The sequence below is a fragment of the Paroedura picta genome, chromosome 15 (genome assembly GCF_049243985.1).
Source record: "Paroedura picta isolate Pp20150507F chromosome 15, Ppicta_v3.0, whole genome shotgun sequence".
NCBI lineage: Eukaryota > Metazoa > Chordata > Lepidosauria > Squamata > Gekkonidae > Paroedura > Paroedura picta.
The window spans coordinates 18,472,759-18,492,663 of record NC_135383.1 but is presented as its reverse complement, the minus strand read 5'-3'; the positions used below and the strand labels follow the sequence as shown (position 1 = coordinate 18,492,663).

Genomic DNA, 19,905 nt, shown 5'->3' with positions numbered 1-19,905 from the left:
TTGAAATTAATAAATATATATTACAATACTATTTTTCGCGTTCTAGGAAAGTTTTTGTTGCTCCATACAGACCAAATTTTTAATCAAGAACCCCCCCCCCCCCGGTCAATGGTGTCCCGCTTTACCTATGTTAAAATCTGGTCACCTTATTCCTAACCCAACCCTAGCAGGATGGCATCCTGCAAAATACTTCTGGGAAGGGCAGAGATGAGCCAAAATGGTCACAGACCTCCCCCCCCCCCCCGGCATCTGTCCATACAGCAAAGTAATGAGAGTTAAAGGTATCCCCTGTGCAAGCACCGAGTCAACGCTGACCCTCCAGCGTTTTCATGGCAGACTCAGTACAGGGTGGTTTGCCAGTGCCTTCCCCAGTCATTACCGTTTACCCCCCAGCAAGCTGGGTACTCATTTTACCGACCTCGGAAGGATGGAAGGCTGAGTCAACCTTGAGCCGGCTGCTGGGATTGAACTCCCAACCACATGGGCAGAGCTTTCAGACTGCATGTCTGCTGCCTTACCACTCTGCACCACAAGAAGCTCTTAATGAGAATTATCACCCCTCTATTTACCTGGAAAAACCAATCCCCATTTGTCTAGCCTCCCTTTAAAGCTGTGTGGACCGGCAAGCATCATCACGTCCTGTGGTAGTGAGCTTCACAAGTTAACCCTGCAGTGGCCACGGAGGTACGATTGCTACCCTCCAGTCGGAATCTGGAGCTCTCCCAGGATTATGACTGATCTCAAGAAGGCGGGGATCAGTTCCGCTGGAGAAAGTGGCTCTTCCGGAGGGTGGACGCTGTCCTGCTGAGATCCTTAACTGCCGCCAACTCTGCCCTTCCCACAGGCTCCATTCCCCCTCTCCCCCAAATCTCCAGGAATTTCCTAATCTGAAGCTGGGAGACCTACAGGAAGAACACATCGAGAAGGGAAGGAATAACAGGAGAGGGGGTGGGCAGAACAGGTTAGTTCACATGACCACGGGAGGCAGAGATAAGGAAGGCTGACATTCATATTTTGCATGACCAGGAGAACTGAATCTTGTCAGATCTCGGAACTTAGCGGGGTCAGCCCTAGTAGGTCTTTGGATGGAAACCTCCAAGGAGCACTAGGGGCATGACGCAATGGCAAACCGTCTCTGAATGTTCCCTTGCTTGGCTGCCAGACAATCCGTGGATCTTCTGGCCAAACTACAGACACAGAATCATAGAATATCAGAGTTGGAAGGAACCTCCTGGGTCATGCAGTCCAACCCACTGCACTATGCAGGGCACTAACATCCCTATCGCTCATCCACTGTAACCAGCCACCCCCCTGAGCCTTCACAGAATCAGCCTCTCCATCAGATGGCTATCCAGCCTCTGTTTAAAAATTTCCAAAGAGGGAGAACCCACCACCTCCTGAGGAAGCCTGTTCCACTGAGGAACTGCTCTAACTGTAAGGAACTTCTTCCGGATGTTTAGACGGAATTTCTTTTGCATTAATTTCATCCCACTGGATCTGGTCCATCCCTCCGGGGAAAGAAAGAACAACTCTGTTTCATCTTCCATATGGCACCCTTTTAAATACTTGAAGATGGCTATATGCCATATACTAAATCATGCCATATACGAAATTAGGGATTCCCCACAAGGGGTCTGTGGGAGCTCTGGAGGGGCTCCACAGTATTTCCCCTCCTGTCTTAATGGACTTGGCCACAAGCTAGGAAACTGGCCACTTCCACTGCTCCATCCTCTTGAGCATGAGTGCGTTCTCTTGCGGTTCCTGTGACTTGGAGGGGGGAGCTTGCATGCCTACCTTAACCTTAAACTGCCTCCCATCTCTATCCCCCCCCACTCAATCCTCCTCAAGCCTGCCTGTTAGCGCAGGTGGTGATGCCACTTCCGCTGACATGCAACTGATGGGGGCGTGGCAGGGAGGCTTCGGCAGCTAATATCACTTCTGGGGTTCCTCCAAGGAGCACTAGGGGCATGACACAGAGGAGTAGTAGGCAGAGGAGTAGTAGGCATGATCCACCAAAACAATTAATATTTCATTCCCCTTCTCCCTGATCCCAACATCTCTCTTTTGCATGCCCCCTTCCTTTCTTTTAACGTGTGTGTATGTGTTTGTGAGTTTGTGTGTGTGTGTGTGTGTGAGACACAGAATCAGAGACGGAGGGAGAGAGAGAGATCAGGTCTCAAAGTAACCAGAGTAGGGTAAATTGGGCTTGTTTCCCTCCCTCTTTCGCAGAAGAAGTGTGCTGTGCTCACAAGAGCTATTACTATTACTATTACTGTTATTAATTAAATTTCAAAACTGCCCTTCCGAGGCCGGCTCAGGGCAGTGTACATTCATAATAACGAATCCAGTTAAAACAATAAAATATTGAACATCTATGGTACAGTAACAGTGAAAACCAATTAATAATTTACGGTATTAATAAGACAGCAATGCCATTAGGAGCCCAAAGATTGATCGCTGCCAATAAGTTGATCCTAGGCTGGATAGAACTGAAGGGTGTATGTGTGTGTGTTTTTGTCAGGAAGGCCCACAGATGTTACCAGATCATTGGACCCAACCAAAATCAGAGCCCTGACAGAACTAAAACAGTTTCGCAGGGCCTGCAGAATTGAGCTCTTCCACCAGGCTTTCGGTTGGGGCTGATGGAGCAATCTCACCAATCAGAGCCCAGAGACCTCTCCCACCACCAACTACATCTTGCAAACAGGGTGTTAAACCACAGTGCTGGAAAGCACAAAATAACAAGCTGCAGTATCAGAAAGTTATAATTAAACATTAAATGTTAGATGTTAAACATTCTAATGTTATGAGCTCTATTGTTAGAAATAGTACATGTTCTCAGTTATTTCATGTTCTAATGATGTATTATATCATGATTTTTTGTATTATATCATGAATTCCACTGTAAACTGCCCTGTAAACTGCCGCAGGGGAGGGAGGTATATAAATGTAATAGACAGACAGAAAGACAAATAAAAACTCAGTGGAAGAGCTCCGTTTTACAGGCCCTGCGGATCTGTGCCAGTTCCTTGTTGGCCTTAAAGGTACCAGTGAACCTAAACTTTGCTCTCTCTCTCTCTCTCTCTCTCTCTCTCTCTCTCTCTCTCTCTCTCTCTCTCTGTCTCTCTCTCTCTCTCTCTCTCTGTCTCTCTCTCTCTCTGGCTTTTTCCCTTCCTATCTCAGTACCTCATCCTATGGAAGGAAGGAGGCTTGGCTTTGTATTTCTTCCAAGAGAGGGGCAAAAGCAAGCTGGGCGTGATGGCAGCAGCCCCGAGTAAAGGTATCAGGAGAGAGCAAGTTACGCACAGGCTGGATATGAGCTCTTGATATTCCTGCCCAATGGCCATATGTTTGACCCCCTCCCTGCCCTATGGGATCATCATGAGTCAGCTGAGACTTGACAGCAAAACACATACACCCCCCCCCCTCCCGCAAACTGCAGCCTCTAACCAAGTCGTCCCACCAGTTTCCTGCATGCAAAGTGCGTGTTCTCCCAGCAAGCTGATATTTTATCGTATCCATCTGTGAAGTTTTGCAACAAGCTTTGGCCAAGTGAAAAATAGAAAACATCTTGGTTTGATTTCTGTGGCGCAAGAAAGATACAAATCAGTATTGTTGCCCAAAGAATCTCTTGTAAGCCCACGGTTTCTGTGGATGTCACTTAATGACCCCTCCCTGCTGTCCTTCAATGCTTCCAACTGAACTTCAGTTGCCAACTGGACCCTGTTCTCTTCCTTCCTTCCCCACCCAAACCGAGACTCATCTTTCAAGCTGCTAGGAATGCCCCATGACTGGGCTGCTGATATTCAGGCCGGTTTGCCAACCCCCAGCCAGGGCCTAGAGATCTCCCAGAAAGGACAACAGGGATCAGTTCCCCAGGCTACATTGCAGGGTGGACTCTTCCTTCTCAGAATGTCACTGTCCTCAAGCTCCACCCCTAAAATCTCCAGTAATTTCCCAAGCCAGAGTTCAGGAGATGAGACCAAGTGCACCTCTGCTCTGGAAGAAAACCAGCCTATGCCTCAAGAAACAACCACTGGGTGAGACTGGTGGCTTCCTTCACACATACATGGAGGTGTCCTCTTTTCAAGGGGACGCTGGTGAGGCAGTGGCACCCTGCCCAGGAACGTGATGTTTGCACGGTGCTTCGTAAAACTATGACTATGTGATGTCAATTGCCTATTTTGTAAACAGTTCTGAGCTGGCTTGCTGGGTGGGGGCAGTGAAGAAATCCCAGAAATAAAAACTGACTGCCACTGTGGATGGGTGGGAAGCTCAGTTTCAATAAGTTTCATGTGGGGGCAAAGACCCCAGAGAGAACACTTTGGCCTGACCAGCGTTGCTTCTCTGAATTTCCCCAGCCTTTGTGGCTGGTAGCTGAATGCTGTTCTGCTGCCTGTTAGGACCCATCATATCCCTTGGATACCCTTGAGTCCTGGTACTTTATAAAGGGAGGGGGGGATTACTTTCTCCCCACTTTTTAAAATCCCATGCACAATTTTATGAATCTCCATTACATCTAGCTCCCCCAACATTATGTATTTTCAGTGTGCGAAGCTCCAAACTGTGTAGCCATCCCGAGTAAGGAAGACTATTTGGCCGGCCCCTTTGGGTACCTTTTCCTGCTCTTGGATATCTGTGATAGTGAGGTTCAAATCCAGAATTGCCTTAGAGAATTTCAGGACTTAGGTTTGTTATTCTGGCAGGCTCACGCCACCAAAGACTGATCAGGACCGTAGGTCCTATTGCTATGCATATTATGTAAAGATTAGAGAATTTTGTTTATGTTGATTGTATTATGGCTCTTCATTGTACCTCACAGATTCCCAGTTTTTGTCTGCGCAGCTTGAAACGTGTGTGACTGAATGCAAGACACTGGCTTGCAATTAAAGAAGAATGATGTTATTCTTAGCTGCCTCATCAGCTTTTTTCTCATTCCTACTTCTTTGGCTGACCAGTCTTTAATTTTTTTTTTTAACCTCCAGGAGGTGCCTGGAAATCTCCCACGATGACAATTGATCTCCAGGCAACAAAGATCAGTCCCCCTGGAGAAAATGACTGCTTTGGAGGGCAGGCTCCCTGGCATTATACCCTCTTCTCCCCAGGCTCCACCCTAAATCAGGGGTAGTCAAACTGCGGCCCTCCAGATGTCCATGGACTACAATTCGCTGGCAGGGGGCTCCTGGGAATTGTAGTCCATGGACATCTGGAGGGCCGCAGTTTGACTACCCCTGCCCTAAATCTACAGGAATTTCCTGCCAACCCTAGTTTACCTCTTATATGGATGCAACTGACTCTTGCTACAGACTTGAAAGTAAATCCACTAAAATTGCCAGCCCGGAAACTTATTTTACTAGCGTTGCTGACCGGCACATGCCTCTGGTGATCCCATGTGGCTTTTTAAGAGCTGCCACCTTTCCGCTGCTCTGCTCTAACCTCCTCACCAGGATAACTAGTGAAACGCTGGCTACGGCTGTTTGTTTGGTTGTCTTTGATTGTTCCTGGCGGTCAGTCGGGAATGGTCAGGAGTTTCCTCTTATGAAAGCCCTCTGCCTCCCCCCGCCCTTCTTGGGAAACGTTTCAGAAATTTCACCACTGAACTCAGTATCATCCGGGAAGGGAAAGAGAGCGGGGGAATCCCTCCCCTGGCCAGCAGCTGTGATTGCTGAGCACAAAAGTGACCTCGCTCTGGAGTAGAGGTCTCTCAAAACATCTGAAGAGGAAATGAGAAAAGCCGAAAAAAGGAGAAGTGGTGGAGTGATTGTGTCTGTCTGAGGACCTCCAGATGTGAACAGGAAATGACTTGTTATACAATGTGTAGTGGGTGAGTATATTTGGTAAATGCAGACCCGCAGCCAGAAAGTTGGCTGATTAGAAGGCCCAAGGGGTCACTCAAGGGGGAACATTAAAGGAGAACAGCAAAGGCAGATAATGTGTCTGAACTTACTGAAAACATTAGTATTATATAGGGTTGTCATCCTCCAAGTCAGACCTGGACTGCTCCTGGAATTATACTTGATCTCTGGACTACAAAGATTAGATTCATGGGAAATGTAGTCCAGGGATATCTGGAGAGCCAGTCAGGCCACCCCTGTACTAGACACACACATTGATTAGGCAGAAATAGGCTTAATTTTCATCATGTGTTTAGAGAGAAGATCCTGGGGTTGCCAGCTCTGAACTGGAAAATACCTGGAGATTTTGGGGGTGGAGCCTGGGGAAGGTGGGTTTGAGGAGGCGAAGGACCTGATCAGATATAATAGCGGATTTTCCACTCTCCAAAGCAGCCATTGTCCCCAAGGAAATTGACCTTGGTAGTTTGGAAATCAAATGTAAGACTGGGAGATCTCCAGTTGCCACCTGGAGATTAGCAAACCTCGCATGCTCTGACATAGAGAGCCAAGGCCAGCCTGACCTCTTCGGCGCTTGGAAACTAAGCAGGCAATATTTAGCTAGGAGACCACTTGGAAGTCTAGCGTTGCTAAGCAGAAGCAGACAATGGCAAACCACCTGTGAATTTCTCTAGCCTTGAAAACCCGTAAATTGATTACAACGTGATGGTGCTTTGTGCATGTGCACACACACACAGACAGCATGGAATCTGGAGCTCCTAGCTCCAAAATTGCTCAAAGTCCTACTTTCTGTGCAAAACTGTTGCTTAATGCTATTATTCTCTGCCTCCCTCCCTCCCCCAGTCTTTCCCTCCAGTGACCACTAAGTGCAGGAGCAGCATCTTCTCGCACCCATGCCTCATCATCCTGGTCCCTCTCATCCCTGACCTGCCTTGCTGGGGGCCAGATGAAGCCAAGGTCTGGATCCTTTCCGGATGTTGCAACGCAGGACGCAATCAGTGCAGCTTCCTCCTACCTTGCCCAACTGACAGAAGTGGAAATATCTCAGATGCAAATGGGATTGGGACACTTGTGTGCAGGCATGTGTGTGTATGGGGGCAGGGATTCTTTCATAGCTACTTCGGTAAAAATAAAGACAGCAACAACACTGAAGGGTCCTTCTAATCTTCTTCTTGCTGTGAAACAAGCAAAGGAGCTGGCCTACAACAAGACGGTTGTAGCTTAATCCTCAGTTATGGGCCAGACTGCAGAAAACCTGGGGAAGAGGTTACACCCATCCCCTTTTGTGTCCTTCTAAGAATCACAACAGATAATGGTCACCCCTGCTGTGTTGCACAGAGCAACACAGGCAGCTGTGTTGAAGAGCCCTGGTGCTGGACAAGTGGCTGACTTGAAAATCCAGCATGAAAGCTACCAACCGAGTTTCTCTCGATGTTGTCCTGGAGCCTAAGCCCTGTCATCTTTTCCTCGGTCAGTGAATCTTATTCTCCCTGGCTTGCTGGCAGAGGAATCTCTGCAGTGCCCCGTGTGTGTCATCTAACATCCTTGGCAGACTCTTCTCCATCGAAATCGGTTCATATACAGAGTTTCAGAGAATAGCCCTGTTGCTATCTGATGAAGGAAGCTTTTGACTCTCAAGGGCTCATATTCCCCCAAATCTTGTTGGTCTCTAAGCTGCTACTGGACTCAAATCTAACAGTTCACATACGATCACTGCTAGGGATTAAACAAAGTAATGTACATGTGCATGTAAAGCAAACTCTTGCCAATCATGATGGTCAGTAACCACTGATATGACCTGCTATCAGTGAATTTGGTCAGCCTTCTTATCTGGAAGGAATGCCAATGCCAACTCTCCCAGAATGCAAGCAGGAGCAAGAAACAGCCCTATGGGGAGCTGTACTTGAAAAATACAGCAAGCACGTACAGAAAATTATATAATACCATGCTGTCCGAAGGCAACACTGCTTTAAAGGTAGAGAGATACCTGTGGTTGATGACAGTCACGTTGGAAAGGGGGATTCCAAGAACAGCACAACTCTTCAGGAGCTCCTCCTTACGGATGGCCCCGTGGTTGTAGTAATTCCCTGCAAAACATAAAGACAATGTTAACTCAAGGCCTTCGGCAGCCGGGGATAAAATAACAGCACCGAGAAAGAAACAACAAGGGAGGGGACCCCCTTTCACTAGACCTAGCATGTTTGAAGAAGAACAGAAGAATCCAGTGATGCTTTAAAGACTAGGGTGCTGGAATATAACAGTAAGAAGCTATCAATTGGGTTTAAAAGGTGATAGGTAGATAGGCTGGCATAGCACATTTTATACACCCTGCAAGGAAGCGGTAGTTGCAGATGTTAAGTAGGCCCCTATTGGAATGCAGTTCTCTATTGCCTTATCAAGACCTATGTATAAGGTGACCAGATTTTAACATTGGTAAAGCGGGATACCATTGACCGTAGGGGGGGGGGTCTTGATTAAAAATTTGGTCTATATGGAGCAACAAAAAGTTTCATAGAACGCAAAATAGTATTGTAATATATATTTTTTAATTTCAACGTAAGTACAATGTGCCAGGTACCCCCAGATGTCCCTCCAAAAGTGGGATAATCTGGTCACCTTACCCATGTACAATCTAGAGACTAGTACAGGTGGCGTTGGATGATTTAGAAATCACATACATTTCCTCCTCTAGGTATTTATTGAAACTCTCACAGCTGTAAGGAGAAAAATCCTCCTTCTCCCTGTAACAGACTCTCAACCGCTCTCTTGACATTCTGTGCCTCCTGGAGTATACTCAGTCCTCATTATGTCATTTTGGGGGGCTTTGTTCTTTTGCCTTGTGCTGATTTGTAATATCCTATTTTTTTTTTCTGTGCCTGGAGGGGGCTCAGCTTTGCTTTTTTCATTATTGGGACAAGCCTCCCAATATGCCACAGTGATGATGAGGCAAAATGCTAGCATAATTTCCCTTGCAAATTCCATATAATACGTGTCACTTTCTCAGCCTGTATGTTAGAAAGTTCAAAGCAGCATACCAAGAAAATGCCAAGAAATAGCCTATAAATGCTATGAAAGAGAGAATAAATTAGCTGCTATTATTGGAGAGTCAGCTGTGGCTTACAAAAGCCTGAGGGGGAAATATATATCTTTAATTGCCATTCCAAGGAATACAAAAAGGGAGCCCAATCAGAGTTCCAGCAGGGTGCCACCACTGAAAAAGCCCTGCTGGATTATAGCTCACTCACCCTTACAAATAAATCCATCTACCTCATTTTTATCTGACACTCGCTTAAAGAAGCAGAGAATATACAACATGGCTATCCCTTCTTAATTTATCCTCACAATGCTGTGAAGTATGTTGAGAGAATGGTTGGCTCAAGGTCAGTCAGTGAGGGGCTGAGCTGAGAGGTGGTTGAACTCAGATCTCCCTAGTCCAGCACTCTAACCACTACACCATGTCATTTCTACTTTGTTGCCTTTTCGGAAATTGGAAATATAATAAAGAACAATGTTTCTCACAGCACCTAAAGGGACATTTGGCAAAGGCAGACATAGAAGCCAAAAACATGAATGTCGTGCCAAAAGAGGGCACATATAGAAAGACTGGACAAAAGGCATCAAAAGTTCAGATCATGGGTGCCTTCTGTGATGCAAAGGATTCAAATAAGTTGGGAAGAGTTAGCCATTGGTTTCCTGTGGGAGTTTATATCCTGCCCTATGTCTCTGTGGATGCTTCAAACAGGCAGAAATGTGTGTACATTCCAGAAAATCAAGAGATCTGCTGAATCCAATCAAAATGGGTCTTAGTTTGCTGTGCTGTTTTCCATACTGGAAGGTACAGGAGCCCGAAGACCAAGCTTCCTCTTGTGGCTGACCCCCACAAACGGCATTCAGAGGACCCTGCATCTGTGAGGCAGAAACAGAAGTCTCTTCTTAACAGCATCTGGAGAAGTGAGCTCTGACCCATGAAAGGGAATAAATGTTGTTAGTCTTTAAAGTGCTCTTGAACTTTTGCTTTAAAGTATTACACTGACAAAGGAAGCTTTGACAATAAAAAATTGTATACCTTAAAAATCTACTTGGTCTCTTAAGATGATGTTGGCCTCCAACAGAATTCTTCTGTTGCAGAGAAGCATGACTACCCTGTATTATTACACAGCACATGAACAGAATTTCTGTTTAACTACCATAATACCTAAAACTACAGATCAGGGTGGCCACATTGTGGCTTTCCAGATGGCCACAGGCTACATCCCCATGAGCATCATGCTGGCGGGGACTCATGGGCACTGTAGTCCACAGACATCTGGAGAGCCAGAGTTTGGCAACCCCTGAGATATACGAACCTTTATTTTCCCAGAAATTCTCCTAATGTCACTTTAAAACCTCCCAAACTATTGGCCATCCTGTGCCAGAGAGTTCCACGTTAATTCTGCATGATGTGACATGACTGAGGATACCCGGCTTTTTGGTGCTATTTTTTGCAATGCACAAAAGGGAACGGAGGCAAGATCAGTGTGATATGACGTCAGAGTGCCCAATGTTTGGCCCCATAGCACGTGAAAGGGCGTGAAGACGCTGCGACTGACGTCATATCCGGGCCTTTGACGCGCTTAGGGCCAAAGTCATCGCGCGCTCTACGCGCGTCTGCGATTCGGAGGCGGACCCCATTCTAAACGCCAGGCCCGTGACGTCACGCACCTCGCTCCACCTAGCAGCTGTGACGGCAGAGACGCATTGTACGTCGTGTTCCGGTTGCTAGGCAACCGCGCGTCGCGATCGTCTCACCTGTGGACGCGCACAGCAGCCACAGCCTGGCCTGAGCCAGTTTAAGGATGCTAGGCGCGAAGAACATCGTTTCGTCATCAGGATGCGCCGTTACAAGCAGCGCTCGAACTGCGTCATCGACGCCGCGACGCGACGGTCCGTCAGCTAACAGCATCCTGCTGTCGCACCGCCTCGTTCCGTGGTCCCGTCGCAGCCACCAACAGGCAGCCAGCCAGAGTATAAGAGGCGAAAGCAGCAAGGCGATTGACTCAATTCCCGCCGCCATAATATGCCCCCACCAGGAAAGAAATTCCGGAAGGTGAAAAGAAAAAGGTTCGTGCAGAAACGGGTACCACGAATGATTGAAAGAATGGTTCCGGCCATGCAAGGCTCCACGCTTGGAAGACGGAAAGGAGGCGGGGATCGCGGCCGGATCCTTCAGGCGGAACGTCTGCACAAGAAGAAATAGCTAACCTGTAAGAAATGTGCAGTGGTGGCCTAAGGCTTAGGAGGGTTTAACAGGGAATTGGACAAATTCAGGGAAGAGGAGGAGGAGAATTTCAGGTGGGTGGCCATGTTGGTCGCTAGCAGCAGAACAAATTTTGAGTCCCTCGGCACCTTAAAGACCAACGAAATTTTATTCTTGGTATACGCTTTTTGCATGCATTGCAGTTTTCCAGAAAATTTTTATACTGGGTATAAGAAGTGTGTGTGCACAATGGAAGCTTATACCCCAACTTTGTTGGTCTTTAAGGTGCCACTGGACTCAAACATTGCTATGATGGAGGAGAGATTGTGAATACAAAATGGAACCCCCAAATCCAAGAGGCAGAATACCTCTGAATGGTACTTTATAGGGCTGTAACCCTATAAAGTTACATCACTGTAACCTCTATAGATAACATCAGTGTACCACTTTGGGGACAAGTGCCAGATGCACTGTTCATCGACTTCTTCAGAATGATCTGGTTGGCCACTGAAGGCCTCTTATGCACAGGAGTTTTCCCTTGCTTTCCCCATGTGTGTCAGTCAAATTTTCTTTATCATTCTGCATTGATTTTCCTCCCACAGTCAATTCCCTTTCTGGTTGCTGTTTCCTGAGACTGTGTTTGCCCCAGTTTCCCTGCTGTTTCACTTCTAAGTCAAAGCATACAGATTCCATTGGATCCCCCTCCCTGCCGTTTTGCTATCCCTTGAAGATCACCCCCCCAGCCACATCTATATAATTCTGACCACTCTCCATCCTCCCTGCTTCATTTGTGTATAAGCTCCCATTTTTCTCTCGTTGCTTAAAATTTTTGATTTTGACAAGAGACTTGAGTCCAGCAATATGAGATGGTTGTTAATCTTGGATAGCTGAATTAAAACAAATTAAATGATGCAGAGCTGTGTGAGGTTTATTTCCCTGCTGCCACTGAGTTGAAAAGAAAGGCAAATGGTAGCATTCCCAGTGCAAAAAAAAAAAAGGATTTCAGTGCTGCATGCAAACAAAATTAGGGGGGGGGGGTTGTCAGTGCAGAATGAGACACTGGGATAGGAAGACTAACATAGTTCTGCAGGGCCTGCAAGACGGAGATATTCCACCAGGCATTTGGTTGAGGTCAGGCTGCCAGTAACATCTAAGAACCACCTCCCTTTCTTCCATGTAACAGCCACACTGGCAAACACAAGAAGTAATGCAGGAAAGGCTGGTAGGCAGAGGCGATTCTACTATTTTATTCTACTCTTATAGTGTTTTAACTGTTTTACCCTACGTTGCTTTAATATGCTGTACACCACCCTGAGACGGCTGGGCTGAGAGGAGCGGTCCTACAAATCAAATGATAAATAAGTAAAATAAATAAAGGCCCAGATATTCCCCTCATTTTTAAAATAAGAATCCTTTTGTTACAGCAGCGAAGCAACTCCACCACCAATACCTTGGGATACTGTAATGCTGTATGGGAGAAATGGATGTGATTCCATTTGTTTAACTTAAAAAGTCCAAATCTTTCAGGCTGACAAAAACTGAGCTAGGAAAAATGCTATCCGTGCCTAACCTTTAGAGACAAAAGCTGCAGTATTCATTACAATTTTGGTTTGGCAGCAACTGCTACCATAGCACAAGGATCTTTACAGTGTGGCTGAAAGTAAGCTGTGGCAGCTGTTCCGTGGCTGGCTCTGCTTTCTGCAGCACCCATATTGTTTCTGCACCCACATACTATATCACAATTCCCTACAGACTTGGGTCCTCCTGCTCTACAGCCTGAAGGAATGGTGAAGAAAATAGATTCACTATTCATAGTGCTGAATTTCCTCTGCTTCTAAGAGCCAGCTTGGTGTAGTAGATAGGAGCACTGATTTCTAATCTGGACAGCCGGGTTTGATTCCCCACTCCTCCCCCACATGCAGCCCCTTGGGCTCACCACAGCACTGATAAAGCTGTTCTGACTGAGCAGGAATATCAGGGGTGTCTGTTGTGGGGAGAGGAAAGGGAAGGCGAATGTAAGCCACTTTGAGATGCCTTTGGGTAGAGAAAAGGGGCATAGAAGAACCAACTCTTCTTCTTCAGTAATATCAGGGCTCTCTCAGCCTCACCTCCTTCACAGGGTGTCTGTGGTGGGGAGAGGAAAGGGAAGGCGATTGTAAGCCGCTTTGAGACTCCTTTGGGTAAAGTGGCATCTAAGTACCAACTCTTCCTCAGTAATATCAGGGCTCTCTCAACCTCACCCACCTCACAGGGCATCTGTTGTGGGGAGAGAAAAGGGAAGAGCTCTATTTTGCAGGCCCTGTGGAACTGCAATAGCTTGGACAGGGCCTGGATCTCCTCTGGGAACTCGTTCCATTAGGTGGGGGCTGGGACAGAGAACAACCTGATCCTGGTTGAGGCCAACCATGCTCCCTTGGGGCCAGGGATTGCTAGCTGGTTGGTATTGGCTGAGCGTAGCACTCTTTGAGGGGTATAGGCAGAGAGATGGTCTCTCAGGTATACTGAACCCTTTGTAGGGTACTCTGAAAACTTTGTTGCAATTACCCTGCCAACATCCCTAATTGAGTTACAACCCTGATTTTCTGTTCATTGACCAGAGACAGGGCCTTTTTGGCCCTGGCCCCAACCTAGTGAGATGAGTTGCCTACTGAGATCTGGGCCCTGACAGAGCTGCCAAAGTTCCGCAGGGCCTGCAAAATGGCACTCTTCCGTCAGGGCTATGGTTGAGGCCATGGGTGTCTGAAGTTATATAAGGCCTCCCTCTGCCTCCCATTGTTTTAGGTCATCTATTTATACCATCCCATCTGGGTAACTGGTGGAGGGTGTATAAATGGGTGGTTTTTAACTGTGTTTTTATTGTAACCCGCCTTGAGCCCACTAACGGAGGTGTGTGGGTAGAAATTAATTAATTAAATTAATTAAATAATAAAACAATTTCCTTCAGTTGACTAGGGGTGTAATCCTGCCTAGGATTGCACTATAAGAAAATGCTTCCCAGCCCCTCCTTCCCCATTTTGTTGGAATATTTTGCTATGTCTGTTTCAGTGAGGTATTTAAATCTCATGCGTTATATCTAGACCCTGATTCCTTCAAAGGTCCTTAGCATGAATGTCAGACAAAGCTATTCACAGGAATGCACAAAGCCAAATAAACCCATTTTTTTGCACCAGGGGAAAAAAAACATTATTAACGCTCTCACTTGCCTTTGCTCTTGTGCTATCCATACTGCCACTTATGTAGAGTTTGGCAGATCTGTATGCATTTTTTTACTTGTTAGAATCTTGGCTGGAGCAGAAATGTTATAAATAGAGTTGTCGCCTTTTTATAGACACAGATTTATATGCTCTTAAAAGCTGTGTAACAGGCTGAAAGCAAAGGTGACACTTTTACAATCGCTGTCTTCTCCATGCCCAGGCAAATCTCACCTATGGATTTCTGCCTCTTAGGGAGCTGTTAAAACGATGGGGAGGCTGTCCATAAAAAAGAGAAGCATTCCTGATAATGAAATGTATCGATTTGACCTTGTTTGAGATGTGTTTAGGGGGATGGGAAAGGGCAGCAGTTCCAGCTATGCTGCTTTCATCAGAGTACAATGCAGGATGGGAACTATTCTTACCTTTCCCACAAAAGGCTACTCGCCAGATCATGGGGAGGAAAAGAACCATCAATGCAGAAGTATGTTGTTCATTGCCACCATGCACCTTTATCCTATCTCCTGAAGCCAACAATGGAACTTATCTTCTTGGAAACCTGTGCTTCTAATTGATTTAACTGATTTTTATTTTATTACATTTATATGCTGCCCTCTCCTGCGGCGCAGGGTGGTATACATTGAAATTCGCGGTGCAGTACAGTGACCTGATATAAATTCAACCGACTGCATTCCAAATTGGTTCACGGGCTTTAAGGAGACTAGGTGGACATTCAGAGGCCGAAAAAATGTGGTGAGTGTATAACACTGTTGGGAGCAATCTTGAGAGGCAGCATGATGCAGGGCTTAGACTTGGGAACAGAAGGCCCAGGTTCAAATCCCCAGTCAGCTAGGAAGCTCACTGGAAGATCTTGGATCACACGCTCTCAGCCTAACCTACCAGGGTATGGTAAGGATGGAAGGTAAGGATGGTATGGAAAACGATATATGCTGCTCTGTGCTCCTCGGAGGAAGAGGAGGAGAAAAAGAAATAGAACAATAATTGTGCTATATAATAGTACTTCAACACATTCAGGGCATTATCTCAATAATCCTAACATCATCCCTGCAAGTCAGTCAATATTCTCCAATGAGGACTGATGCTGCAGTAGTTTGCTTAAAATCCCAAGCTGAATTTTGGCATATCAGCTCTTGAGACAGTGGCTGCCACACACGCATCCATCTAATCAGATATGTAAGAGATTATGCATTTTAATATATATTTCAATTAAATCTGCATATATTTATATACAGCTGAGGCAACAATTTTAACTAAAGAAATGTTTTGGTGAGGTATTCTCTCCTGTATGACTGAAGGGCTGGCTTTTCCAAATGGTGCCCACTGTTCATCATTTATGTGCCCATATAAAAAAAAATAGTTAATTATTTTCAAATCTGCTATCTGATTTATCAGAACAGTACTAACAATGGCATTATCATTTTAAACATACATATTCTGCCTGGCTCCTAGAGTGATAGTATTTTATTGTTGGTAATAATAGTAATAGTATTTTTATAGCTAATGCTAAGCAAAGATTAGAGAGGATCACATAATCTACACAATGGATCCATACACAGGAGGGGGTGCCATTTCTCCACTTTTGTCAATCCTCACCCCATCCTGGGCTGAAGCACCCATTTCCAGCAGCAGTCAACTCTGACCAGCAGGAGAAAATCTCAGGGGCAGGATTGTCCAGGTATACTGAAAAGTAATTTCTGGCCACATAACCGGAAGTGACGACACCACATCCGGAGTTTTAGGGAAACCCCTGTGCTAGAGCGTCCTGAAACACAGTGATGACACTTCCAGGTACACATCTGTACATGGTTTTTTACTATGTTGTGGGGGGCTGTTCTAGTGAGTCTCCACCCCCTCCTGGAGATGGTAGCTCATGGCTACCAATCCTAATTTGAGAAAAAATTGAAAATTAAGAAAGGTGATGTGGATTTACATTCTCTGGCCAAAAGAAAAATCAGAAATCTAATTTTGCTAGGCCACGTGTTCTCACCATTTGAGGGATGCCTAGTAATCCCAATAAGTACAGTGTAGTAGCAGCTGGGGAAGGAGTAGTAGCAGCTGGGGAAGGAGTAGTAGCAGCTGGGGAGGAAAAAGAGGGAGAAAGATAAGGAAAAAGGAGGTGCTGGCAGGAGAAAGGTGGCAGGAGGAATGGGACAAAGAAGAAAGGGTGGCAGCAGTGGGAGGGCTATTGAATGAGAAGCAACAAATCAAAGGCAAAATGGCAGAGGTGGAAGAGAAGATGCATTGGGATGCCAGCCTCCAGGTTGTACCTGGAGATCCCCCGGAATTACAGCTCACCTCCAGGCAACAGAGATCAGTTTCCCTGGAGAAAACAGCCACCAAGGTGGTTTTATATCCCACTGAAGTCCCTCCTCACCCGTGCCCTCTGCAAACTCCACCCCCAAAGTCTCCTGTTTTTTCTCAGCTGGCAACTCCCAAAAGAGCCAGCAGAATTTCCCACGCACACACATTCCCAGGGTCCCCTGCCTGTGTACACTGAAACGACTCTCTCTGTGTGTTTAGCTGTCAACAATGTTTTGTTGACATTTTTTGTGTTTTTTTCTCTTTACAGGAAAACATTACTTTGTGTATTATATTTGTATATACCGCTCCTTTTTGCATGTTTGTGAACTGCATCATCGTCATCATATTTCTATACCGCCCTCCTATAAGGCTCAGGGTGGATTACATAGAACGTGGAGGCATACATTGAATGATTACAATAATCATAACAGTGGGTTTCAAGTTAACACATTTACAACAATTTATAATACAACAAACACTTTTATAATATCTAACATGAACCCTTAGGGAGGTCGGTTTGGATTCTGATCACTGCGAGGGGTGACTGAGGACCAGCAGATGATGTTGGGTCGGTCCGCCCCAATCAAATGCCTGGTGGAGGAGCTCCCTTTTACAGGACCTATGGAATTATGGAAGTTCAGGAAGGACCCTAATCTCTGTGGGGAGCTCCGTCCACCAGATGAGGGCCAGCACAGAGAAAGCTTTTGTCCCTGGTTGAAGTCCAGTGTGCTTCTTTGGGGCCAAGGATCACCAGCCCGTTGATGATGGTGGAGTGTAGGGCTCTTTTGGGATTGTAGGCAGAGAGATACTGGGCCCAGACCACATATGGCCTTGAAGATGATTAACAAAACCTTAAGCCTGATCCAGAATTTAACCGGGAGTAGTTGGAGTGCCGGCTGGATGTGTGCCCTCCATGATCTATATGTGAAGATCCTGGCCATGGCATTCTGGACCAGTTGTACTTTCTGGATCAAGGTTAAGGGAAGGCCAGATGCAGAAGCCTGGTCTAGAGGTGACCTTCACCTGGATTGCATAAAATAAAAACTATTTAAAAAATTTGCTGTCCTTTTTGTAGTTGCAAGCAACTGTTTGCAGATGTCACACCACCTCAGTCTTTGGAAAGGCTAACAAGTATTTGATAAGGAAAGGTGCACTTTACAAAATGGGCCAATTATTACTTGTTTCTCTCCCTCTTCAATGACAAGTTTAACTCCCCTCCCATCTTTGTTCCGCTCGTTGAGTTAACCCCTAGATGGGTGCCGTATTCCTATTGGTCGCAGGGCAGCTGACTTCCAAATTGCCCAGCCTTCGCGCTCCCTGATTGGTCAGCACCTTATTCCCACTCAAATATAGCCAGCGCTTCCCCAACACCCTTCGCTCCCTTTGCCCCATTCGCCGGCAGCCGCTCGGCTCTTCCTCTCCCATTGGCTGCGAGTCTAGGGCCCCGCCCCTTCGCCCTCCGCTCTCCCATTGGCCGGCGCGGTTGTCCCACTGCCCAGCCCGTCCCGCCTCCTAGCGAAGGAGGCCTTGCGTTTCTTCCCCCCCCCCACTACCGCACCGGCCGGAAGGTCTTGGAAGGGTTGTAGTTCCTTTTCGAACGGACTGCCGTTCCCCTTCTCCCACAGCGAGCCGCGAGGAGGCGGAAGGGAGCCCTTTCGGAGCACAATTCCTCAAGCGTCGCTGAGGTGACAGGGACCGTCTTTTTTCAAAATTAAAAGATCAACGCGGGCGGTGTTTTTCTTACGTGGCTGCCAGGACTTCGGGTGCCGAGGCGGGGGCGGGGCCTCCGAGCCGGAGGGGGGATGGGGGAAGGGAGGGGGAGCGAAAATGGCGGCCGCAGAGGAGGAGGTGCTGCTGCTGAGGCGGAGGTGAGGTTCCGACGGTGTCGAGTGACCGCGCCCGCCCCGCCGTCGGTAGGTGCAAGGGCGGCGGGAGAGGGGCGCCCAGCAAGACCTGAAGGGGAGGGCCCTATAGGTGGGGGGTGGAGCAGGCCCGGGGGGGGGCAGGCTCCCTTCAAGGGGGGGGGAGGCTGCCCAGGCCCTGTGGGGAGAGAAAATGTCTCGGGAGAAAAGGCGGGGACGAAGCAAGTTTTAGAGGGAAATTGGGGGGGGGGGTAGGAGAGGGAGTCCCACGGGAAATTAAGGGGGGGAGGGGTTGTCGCGCTGTGGTTCAGGCGGCGGGGGCCGGGATAGTCTATTGCAGTGGTAGTCAACCTGTGGTCCTCCAGATGTCAATGGACTACAATTCCCATGAGCAAATGCTGGTAGGGGCTCATGGGAATTGTAGTCCATGGATATCTGGAGGACCACAGGTTGACTACCCCTGGTCTATTGGATGGGTGGGAGGGACGGGCTTCATGGCATATTGTTTTTTGGGGGGGTCCTCGGGACAGAGATGGGGAGGGGGTCAGGTAATCATTGGGAGGCTGGTGCTTAGACCCTCTTGAGGGGAAGGGGGTACAGGAAAGGAGCTGTATGATGGGGGAGAAGAGGAGGGAAATGATATATAATAGTAAGAATGTCTAATTGCTGTTTAATGTTAAATACTGTCCTCTCCCCATATGGACTGGGGGCGGTTCCACACCACAAAGCATTCATTAAAATCAGTTGCCATCCAAAAGTTGCGAGAAAAGCCCTATGCCTTTTGCTCCCTCTGCCAGTTACCCCAGACTTGAGGGGACATCAAATCGGGGGAGCCGAGAAGGAGGAAGTGGAGGGAGGGCCATAACACTTCTGGCTGCCCTGGTCTCATTGTTGGCCAGGTGGAAGAGTGCCGTTTTGCAGGCCCTGTGGAACTTTGACAGCTCAGACAGGGCCTGGATTTCAGCAGGCAACTCATTCCACCAGGTTGGAGCTGAGGCTGAAAAGGCGCACATCCTTGGGCTAGGGGTCACCAGCAGATTGGTACGTGGGCTGAGGACATCAGACTGAGATGAAGGACGGGGGCGATCAGGATCTGGAAGGGCAGAGAAAGGGAGGAGGATTTTTGGAAACTTGACATAGTGGGTGAAGGTCGTGTGGGCTAGGAGCAATCCTGTTCTGGAAATATGGGGAAAAGAGTAGGAAAGAGTTGAGAGGCTAGCAACACCGTAAAGACTGACAAAAATTGTGGCAGAGTATGAACTTTTATGAGTCACTGCTCACTTCTTCAAATACACTAAGAACGAAGAAGCAAGCAGTGATTCACAGAAGTTCCAAATTTGTCATAAATTTTGTTAGTCTTTATGGTTCTACTGGACTCTTGCTGCAGAAAGACCAACACAGGTGCAAGCCTTGATCTATCTCCATAGGGGAAAAGGGACTGA

General features: G+C 47.1%; 2 protein-coding genes across 6 annotated transcripts in view; one reads left to right on the top strand and one right to left on the bottom strand.

Annotated features, from left to right (window-relative positions):
- Nucleotides 1–10,921, bottom strand: part of PIGL (phosphatidylinositol glycan anchor biosynthesis class L) — a 44,912-nt gene extending 33,991 nt beyond the window's left edge. The window contains exons 1-2 of the mRNA XM_077311205.1: nucleotides 10,641–10,921; nucleotides 7,840–7,939 (exon numbers count right to left, since the gene is read on the bottom strand). Coding sequence (XP_077167320.1) covers nucleotides 7,840–7,939; nucleotides 10,641–10,905 — 365 coding nt within the window. The 5' untranslated portion in view covers nucleotides 10,906–10,921. The remainder of the gene's footprint in view (nucleotides 1–7,839; nucleotides 7,940–10,640) is intronic.
- A 7,484-nt stretch (nucleotides 10,922–18,405) lies between these two features.
- The window catches only part of NCOR1 (nuclear receptor corepressor 1), a 120,292-nt gene continuing 118,792 nt past the window's right edge, over nucleotides 18,406–19,905 (top strand). For 4 of the 5 annotated variants that reach the window (XM_077311821.1, XM_077311822.1, XM_077311823.1 and 1 more), the window contains exon 1: nucleotides 18,406–18,514. The gene's annotated coding sequence lies outside the window, so the exon portion shown is untranslated. The remainder of the gene's footprint in view (nucleotides 18,515–19,905) is intronic. The other variant, XM_077311819.1, reaches the window with a different exon arrangement.